Source organism: Condylura cristata, unplaced genomic scaffold (assembly GCF_000260355.1).
Source record: "Condylura cristata isolate star-nosed mole 26May11 unplaced genomic scaffold, ConCri1.0 scaffold00041, whole genome shotgun sequence".
Lineage (NCBI taxonomy): Eukaryota > Metazoa > Chordata > Mammalia > Eulipotyphla > Talpidae > Condylura > Condylura cristata.
In genome coordinates this window covers 4,840,530-4,849,229 of record NW_004567142.1, presented here as the reverse complement: position 1 = coordinate 4,849,229, position 8,700 = coordinate 4,840,530, and the positions used below count along the sequence as shown (strand labels likewise).

The following is an 8,700-nucleotide window of genomic DNA, read 5'->3' as shown; positions in this document are numbered from 1 at the left end:
GTGAGAGGGAGAAGGGTGAGCCTGGGCAAGGTCGCGCGGAGGCCGTCCCAGGACGCCCAGAGGAGGGCAGCGGCTGGGTCACCTGGGTGGTCGCTCGGTACTCCTCCAGGGTCTTGGCCAGGTTCTCTGCGTGGCGAGTGCGCTGGGAAAGCCCAAAGCCCACTGAGCCGGCCCAGCCCCCGGGGAAAGGAGGCCGGGCTGGGGCTGGCCTGTGGGGAGCCGCGAAGGGACGGTCCCGGGGGGCGCGGGCGCTCAGCTTCTCCCAGGCCAGCCTGAGCTCCAGGAAGCCTCAGCCGGTCCCTCTGGTCCCTCTCCAGCCTGGGGCAGGAGACAGGCCAGGGCCCCAGGTTTCTCTCCCAGCCTCACCTCGCAGAGGACGGCCTCTCGCTGGCAAATGAGGCTCTCGCACTCACGGAGCTGCCGCTGCCACGGAAGGAGCCTTTTGTCTGCCTGCACCCCAAGCCCGGGTGCCTGGCCGCCCTCACTGGGCCAGGGTCCCCGGCTCACCTCCCTCGTTGCCACCCCAGGAGAGGGAGAGGGGTGTGTGTAGAGAGGGGGGCTGCCTGGCCGCCCTGGGGAGCACAGGCTGGGTGTGGTGGGGACTCCGGCTCTCACGGGCCTGGGAGGCTAAGCCTGCGCTGGGAAATGGCCCCCAGGAGGTGGCGGCGTCAGGGCACTGGGGTGGCACCTTCAGAGCATCCTTCTCGGTGGCCAGCTCCTCGCTCCTTTTTTTCACTCCATCCCTCTCGGCCAGAAGCTTCCCGTTCTGGAAGGAGGAACAACAGTGAAGTCCAGTCAGCGAACGGCCAGCAATGCGCAACGCTGACCCCTCGCGCGGGCAGGGGACCGGCCCGTCTGCGTCTCTGCGTGAGCCGTCTCCTCCCTCTGGCCCCGGGTCTCAGCGCCCACTCCTGGGCCTCGGGAAGGGCCCCCAGCGCAGACCGGACAGTCCACTTGGCAGGCGGCAGGCGAGACTTCAGGGCTGCGCCCACGCACTCCCCAGCGCCCGTTCTGGCGAAAGGCGGGGCCCGGGAGGGGGAGCTGCCCCGGTGGTCTGTCGGTGAGCACAGAGCTTTCAGGATGGGGCGTCACATTACGATAGACACTCACTTTAAAACTTAGAAACTGCGTAGGGCAATGCTGTTTAACGCATAAAAGTAAACATAAGTCAGTGACCCCCCATTATCCAGCACCCAGTTTCCATAACTATATATATTTTTCATAATATTATATATATATATATATATTTTCTTTTTTCCTCCTGTTTCTTCCACCCTCCCAGTTTTTCGGTTTCCCTGACCAGATCACCCTGAAGCCATGTCCAGGCTGGTGACCCCCTGTATCCAGGCAGGTGACCCCCTGTATTTCCACCTTTTTTCTCTCGTGCAGCCCCAGTGTGGGCCGCATGCATGCCCGCTGCCCTGTGGGTACCTCGCCGTGCCTTTACCCTCAGCGGCCTTCGCCCCGCCCCGCCCCCGCCTGGCCTTGAGCACCGGTGGCCTGGCCTTGGTGCCCTCTTCCTAGCGCAGGGCCAGCCGGTGCCCCCGGCCTCGTTACGGCCTCCCGGCTGGTGGTGGACCCAGGGCCTTGTCCCCCTCGGGGCGGGCAGCGTTTCAGCAGGAAGTTGTCGTGGACACTGCTAAACACATGGAGTCGTGGCGCCCGGGAAGAACGGGGTGACTGGCTGTTTTCTGAATCATCATCCCCGATTTTACTGAGCGAAGCTAAGGACCACAACCAAGGTCACGTGGGGGGGCGTGGACTCAACGCAGAGGTGATTTCAAAGCCTGTGCTTCTAACCCCCCGACTCTCTGGGTGCCCCTGGGTGCCAGGCACAGTCTGGGGGGGGACTGGCAGCGGCCCTCCCCGCCTGCTTATCCAGAGAGGAGCAGCCGCCACCAGCCAGCCGCCAAGCACCAGCTGGGGCTCCAGAGAGGCCAGGACCCCCACAGGGGCCCGGAGGAGGGCGGGAGGCGCAGCTGCTGCTGCTGCTGCTGGGGCCGAGTCCTGCAGGGTGGGGAGTCACCCAGAAAACTCACCGGCCACGCACTGGGCGTAGAGCAGCCCTCATCCCCCAAACCCTAACAAGTGGCACGGCTCCCCGTGAGGTGGTCACTGGGGCGAGGACGGCGTTGGGGGCCTGCAGACAGCCTTCCCCGCCTGTCAGGCCCCTCCTCCGGCGCCCCAGGGGACACAGGGCCAGCGCCTCCTCCCTCAACCGGCCCACGCCGCGTCCTCCATCAGTCTCGGCCTCAGCAGGCCGGGGCTGCCAGGTGAAGGGCGAGGAAGGACGGGCCAGGAATGCTGTGTCGACATCTGTCCACCTGGTGGGGACTGGGCTGGAGCCTGGCCCTGGCAGGGCAAGTTGCTCACCGCCTCCCTGCAGTAACCCGAGCCTCAGCCTCGCTGTAGGTTCTCTGAAGGCTGCCTCAGCCCAGCCTCACCGGCTGTAACCGGAGCCGGAGCCGTGGGCTGGGGCAGCTGTGAGGGGGCAGCCCCAGAATAGCTCCGCAAGGGGCAGTGGCCTGTGCGCGCAGAGCCCCTGGCCGCCATTCACCCAGCCAGCCCTGGGCTTTCATGAGGTCACCCGCCCGCGGCAGGCGGGCCCAGCCCCAGCCTGGGGTGAACAGAGGTGGAGATGCCAGTGGCTCAGGGGCCGGGCTGGCCCCGGCCTTCCCTGCACATGTTCTCCGAGGCTGGGAGGGCGCTGGCTCCCGCTCTCCTTGCTGCTGCGGGGCCAGGTGACTGGGACCTGGGGCATGAGAGAGGGGGTGGGGCGGTGCGCGCAGCGCAGAGGCTCCGGCAGTCCCTTTGCTGAGCAGAGCCCTGCCCGCTGTCCTGTCCCGAGTGAGCGTGAGGTCCAGAGCAGCATCCGGCGTCACGAGGCCGCAGGCCGACCAAGGGCCAGCGAGCCAGCAAGCCCGAGCCGCAAGCTCCGAGGAGTTGGCTGTTGCTCAGACTGACGCCCCCTTCCTCCAGCGCTCCCCGCGTGCAGCCAGGAGGCCAGGCCCATTGGGCCATGTCCCCGGCTGGGGGATGTTCTGGCTGTAACCCTCAGATGTCACTTCGGCCAAGTAGATGCAAGACGGAGCTCTGCCGCAGGGCTCTCAGGGAAGCTGCTTCGTGGTCTCAGAGGTGCTACAAGCACTCCTTTCTGCACCCCACGTCTCAGGCGTGGCAAGAGTCCCATCACCCCAAGAGAGGGGTTTTCATGGAAGAGGTGGAGAAAAATTTGGGTTTAAGTTAAAAAAGCCACAGTATAGGCGCAGAACATAGAGACTGGGGTTTCAGGCAGAGTGGGTATCACTGTGGGGACTGGGGTCACAGTGTGGGAGCGTCAGCAAAGGCGCCCCCACTCGGCCTCAGGGCAGACATGTGCATCTTAGACTAGACACAGTGGGGGAGGGGCCGCTGCAGAAGGGGTCCACTGGGGCCCCGTGAGTCTGGAGCGTTGCCGGGAGGCCCCCAGATGGTGCAGAAGTTGTGAAGTGGGGGCCAGCCCCTGGGGGGCTGTGGGGTCCGCCTGAGGACGGCCACCAGCAGGTGCAGGACTGTCCAGAGGCCGCGAGGCAGTGCCAGGCTCCCTGCGGGCGCCGGCGCAGTGGCGACTCAGGCCGAGGGCCAGATGGGATGACGAACATCAATCTCGTGACCACGGAGAGAGCAGCCGTTGAGCAAGGCCCACGGCTCCCGGGGCGCCGAGAGGCTGTGCCGGTCTCGAGACTCTCGATGCTGCCTTGTGGGGGCAGGGGCGGGTGGCAGGGATGAGTTTCCGCCTCAGCACAGAAGGGGTGGCTGGAGCCGGCATTAGCGAGGTGACAGCGTCTGAGAAGGGGGCCTGACGGGGACTCAGGGCTGAGGCTGTCACCTCACTTTCGCAGTGAGCCTGGTGGCCAACAGCCTGGTGTGTGGGCGATGAAGCTACAAAGCGGGCGAGGCCGGGGCTGCTGAGCAGCAGAGGGGGGATTCAAACGCGGGCCGACCTCAAGGCCCGTGCTCTTTCCACCAGAGCTGCACCCAAGCCGTGCGCCAGGCTGACTCTGCCCCACCTGAGACGTGCGGCCGCCGCAGGCTGAAACCCCTGTGCCCAGCCCGGACGTGCAGGGCTGCGCCCCTCCGCCCGGCCCAGGGAGGAGGCCCCGCCTGCATGGGCAGCCTGGGTATGAGCCTCAGGCCCGCGGCCGCCCGTGCCCACAGCTTACAGCCATGGCAGTGCCCCACAGGCGAGGCGGCCCAGGGACATCCCCACAGCGTCAGATTCGGGTCGGGTCGGAAGGGCGTTTGATCCCAGTGTGGGGGGCTGGGGGAGGGGGGCCGGGCCCCAGCTCACCTCCTCCTGCAGAGTCTGTATCTCAGCCACCAGCTGCTGGTGCTCCTTCTCCTGCGCCACCGGAGGGGGGACAAAGGCTCCTTTTGCTGCCTCCTGTCCCCGATCGCCCTCGCCCGCCCTGCCAACCCCACCTGGGCCCAGAAGCCCTGCTAGCTCGTGCCAGCCTGCGGTCGCGAAAGGCAGGTACATCAGGCCCTAAGTCTGGGGCGAGCAGGGCCTGGGGGAGGGAGAAGCCAGGGTGTCCCTTTCCACTGCCCCCCACTCCTGCGCCGCCCCCACAGAGGCGGAAAGAGACGCCTCCGTGCTCCTGGCCCAGAACCTACCGCCTGCCGGGCCTGGGCCAGAAGGCCGCGATTCTGATCCTCCAGGCTCTTGGCCAGAGTCTTCAGGTCCTCCAGCTCCTCACCCACCGCTTTGGCAAACTGCAGGGCCTGCTGGGTGCTGGGGGGCGGGGGGGCGAGGGAGAGTGAGCAGAGGAAGCCAGAGCTAGAGCCCCGAGGGAGACAGAAGCACCGGACACCGGACACCAGGAGGGCGCAGGCCGGGGAGGGGGCAGGCGCGGAGGCTGTGGGCAGAGACCGGCTTCCACGCGGACCAGCAGGGTGGGGCAGGGCCCGGGCCGCTGGGGCGGGGCGGGGTCACCTGCGCAGCTGCTTGCGCAGGGCCAGCAGCTCCTCGCCCAGGCGCGCGGCCCCCTCCTCGGCCGTCTCGGCGCTGCGCTGCAGCTTGGCGTTCTCCCGGGCCAGCCGCCGGTTGCCGAGCTCCAGGTCCTGCAGGCTGCTCAGCAGGTCCGCCGTGGCTGGCCTGTGGCAGGGCAGGGGGTCACTGCACGCGCCCGGCAGAGGGGGAGCCACGGTCGCCAGCGCCCCCTGCGCCGAGCGGCCCCGCCCCTCCCCCCCAGGGCCCCCACGGGCGGGGGGACAGCAGGGCCCTCGGGTAGGTACAGCTCTGTTCTGGGGTCTTCGCCCCCGAAGCTCTCCAGGCTGGCTGGCTCCTCGGCTTCTGGGCACCCTGAAGAGGGACAGATGGGGGGCACCCTGTGAGCTCGGGGGGCAGGCTCCACCCTGGCCAGGGCCCTGGGGATGTCTTCGGGGTGCACTGACCCCGGCCAGCGAGGCCTCTGCGCTGGAGCAGAGTTCCCTGTTAGCCTACACTCGTCACCCGCCGCGGCTCAGTGTCCTGCAAACCCCAGGTAGCCCCGCACCCCCACCACTGCGTCGTCCAGGCCTTCTCCCCAGTCCACCAAGCCCGGGCCCCGAGTCCCCTCGCCACAGCCTCCTCCGCCCCTGCCCCCCAGCTCTCCCCGGGTCCGTCCTCGCCTGGAGCGGTGCTGGCTGCGGCTCGCAACCCGGCCAGCACCCCAGCCCGGCTGCGGAGGGGCAGTGGAAAGCCAAGAGATGGCATTTCTGGGCTTTGTGGTGTTTCTCGAAGGTCAGAGAAAGAACAAAACTTTACGTGGGCCCCAAGGCACTGGTGGCACGACCAGGTGGGTGACTGGCCGGGCTGGCCGGCTCCACAGGGCTAGAGTGCAGTCTGCATTCGGGGCCAGCGGGGGCCAGCTGCAAGCCTTGCAGGCCAGCGCGGCCAGGATCGGGGCTACCGCAGGGAGGGGGCAGAGGGCCGGGCGGCCCTGCTGGCCTGTGACGAGCAGGAGTGAAGCGGGGAGAAAGCCCCACCGAGCTCCTGGAAGGTGGGGGTCGGCGTGGAGCACTGAGGAAGTGAACTCACAGGCCCAGTCTAGAGCAAGGCCCCTGGGGTCCCACCCTCTCCCCTGCTGGCCGGTGGCCCCCAGGCCCCGCCTGCCTCACGCTATATATAGCGAGCTCACCAGATGGCACCTGCTGGGAGGTGAGGGCCCCCTCGAAGACCGTCTCCTCCTGCAGCTCTAATCCCCTGTATCAAAGGGATGAGGCTTAGAGCCCGCCGCCCCCTCAGCCCCCACCAGCACTCTGCAGGGGGTGGCGGGGGAGGGCCGGTCACAGGAGAGGAGCACCCAGCACGGAGCACGGGGAGGCCATGTGGAAGAGCAAGAGGGGCAGCGCTGGGCTGGGGGTGGGCAGGGCCCGTCGGCCCCCAGCACCCCATTCTCCTTCCAGCCCTCAAGCCCCCACCTTGGCCTCCTCCTCCCTGCCGCTGGCGGGCTGGCACCCGGAGGCGCTAGCAGGTGTGAGGTGTGAGGACTCAGTGGGGTTCGGGCACACACCCATCCAGCTGACAGGCAGCGATCCAGTCCCGCATGACAACCAGGAAGGTGTCCAAGTCCACAGTGGCCTTGGGGCCCTCCCCATTGGGGTCCAGGCTGCAAGCCAGGGTCTGGAGGCGTGCGTCCTGAGGGCCCCTTCCGGTCACTGCCTCCAGGTAAGCCAGAACGTGGGTGACAGTCACAGTGCCTGGGGGCGGGGCCGGAGCAACAGGAGGGGAGGGGCAGTGAGAAGGGGTACGGGTGTCACTGGCCTCGGGGACACCCTCTCCCCTCCTCTGAGGCATCCCTCTTCACCTGAAAATGGCATGCAGTCACGCCCACCTCACAGGGCGGCCGGAGAGGACAGCTGAACCCCACCAGGCCCACAGGGGCAGCCCTCCCTGCCCAGCCCTGGGCTTGCCTCACACGCTGCCCTTCCCGCCCCTCAAACACCCCCCATTCCTCTGCCTCTGGGGGCTCCTCCCACAATCACCCACTTCTTCCTGCCCAGCCCAGTCTGGCCCCCACCTCCCCCCTCATCCATCTGCTTGCCCCCACCCTGAGCTGCCCCTCCCACCTGTCTTCTGGGGGTCACAGGCCTGGAATGTGGAGTTCAGCACTTGCTCCTCTAGGCTGAGCAGCATGCCCAGGCCGCCCTCCTCCGGCTGGTCCCAGAGGTACACTGCGGGACATGGGGGAGAGGGCCGCCTGAGGGGGGCGGAGGGAAGCCGGGGGCTGATTCAGAGTGCGGCCGGCCGGTGGGAGTAGCCATGCTGGGGAGCAGGGTGAGGGCCCTTCTGCCGCCCCGCAGCCCGGCCCCCCCCTACAGGCCAGGAAGTCCCTCTGCGGCCTGATGGGGAGCCCACGCTCAGGAGCCGAGAAGGGCAGAGCCACTCTGAGCTCTCTCTTCCTCTCTGTTCGGCTTCCCAAGCTCTGCTTAGAGGGGGGTAGGGGCAGGGGAGGGCAAAGAAGAGAGGATTCTGGGAGGAGCCCAGGGCGAGGGGGGCTCAGGAGCCAGGAACAATCCAATAAAGCGCGGGCAGCCTGCATCGATCCCACCAGCCACATCTCCGGCTCCCAGCCCGGAGCCGCCCTGGGGCCGGGTCTCTTTTCTCCTGCCCCCCCCCCCACCTCAGAGAAGGCTGGTGTCCTCAGCCCACAGTCAGGGCGCAAGCTTGGGGGGATGGGCTGATGCAGACGGGGTGCGCGGGGGTGGGGGGGAGCCCCCCCGCAGCCCTCTCCTCCAAGCCCAGATGCTGACAGTGGGCAGGTGGCTTCGCCTCTTGAAGCCTCAGTTTCCCCACTAGTGAAATGGAGGGCAGGGTTATTTCCAGGCTGTGAAGAGTAACCCCTGCAAGGGTAGTCTGCAGCCGCCCTACCCACCAGGCCCGCACACAGCAGGCGCTCAATACGTGCTCCAGGCCAGAGGCCAGTGGCCAGCAGGGCCTCCCTGCCAGGGCCTGCTCCTGGACAGCTGGGCACCCCAGAGCCCCAGCCATCTGTAAAGGGGGCGGCCCAGGACAGGACTTAGCCTCTTGAGCCTCAGTTTCTTCCTGTGGAAAGGGGTGGCGGTGTTACCTTCTCTCCAAGGGGGAGAGGAAGGGCCAGGGGAGGCGCCACTGCTCAGTGGCTCTGGGCACCTTGCCTGGACCCCGCTGCTGTCCAGTGAGCCCCTCGGACGGGACAAGGGCAGAGAAGCCAGGCGGGGCCCGAGGTCACCTGTGCAACGGGGCCTTCCTCTCCCCCTACCGCTTCAGGGGTCCTAGTAAGGAGCCCTTGGGGTACTAAGCTCCGTGGGAAGGGGAGCAGAAGCCCAGTCAAGGAGACGCCAGGTTGACACGTGGGGCCCCATGGTGAGGTGGGGGTGACCCTGGGGTGCTGCAGCCTGGCAAGAGTGGAGCGGCGTTACCCAGGCAGTCTCTTCGGGGGCGCCCGGGGCGGCCCCTGCTCCCCACCTGTGCTTCCTTGACTGCCTCCCAGACTGTGTGGAGTCCCCATCCTGCTCTAGTTCTCTCCACCTCCTTCTTGTGGGTCCCGCTGTCCCTGCGCCCCTTGTCCCTTTGCCCACAGCTCTGCTCTCTGCGCGGCTGCGCCCTCCCGCTTCCCCAGCCTGCCTGCCCTCCGGTCTCCACCGCCCCGACCCTCGCTGCTTCCACGGTGGCCGCGCGCCCTCTGCTGGCGCGGCCGG

At 67.7% G+C, this 8,700-nt stretch overlaps 1 protein-coding gene across 1 annotated transcript in view; it reads right to left on the bottom strand.

Moving 5' to 3' along the window:
* The window catches only part of CCDC155 (coiled-coil domain containing 155), a 15,735-nt gene that overhangs the window by 5,951 nt on the left and 1,084 nt on the right, over positions 1 to 8,700 (bottom strand). The window contains exons 2-11 of the mRNA XM_012733503.1: positions 7,090 to 7,252; positions 6,534 to 6,720; positions 6,159 to 6,223; positions 5,275 to 5,341; positions 4,973 to 5,134; positions 4,654 to 4,771; positions 4,331 to 4,381; positions 689 to 766; positions 367 to 423; positions 22 to 142 (exon numbers count right to left, since the gene is read on the bottom strand). Coding sequence (XP_012588957.1) covers positions 22 to 142; positions 367 to 423; positions 689 to 766; positions 4,331 to 4,381; positions 4,654 to 4,771; positions 4,973 to 5,134; positions 5,275 to 5,341; positions 6,159 to 6,223; positions 6,534 to 6,720; positions 7,090 to 7,252 — 1,069 coding nt within the window. The remainder of the gene's footprint in view (positions 1 to 21; positions 143 to 366; positions 424 to 688; positions 767 to 4,330; positions 4,382 to 4,653; positions 4,772 to 4,972; positions 5,135 to 5,274; positions 5,342 to 6,158; positions 6,224 to 6,533; positions 6,721 to 7,089; positions 7,253 to 8,700) is intronic.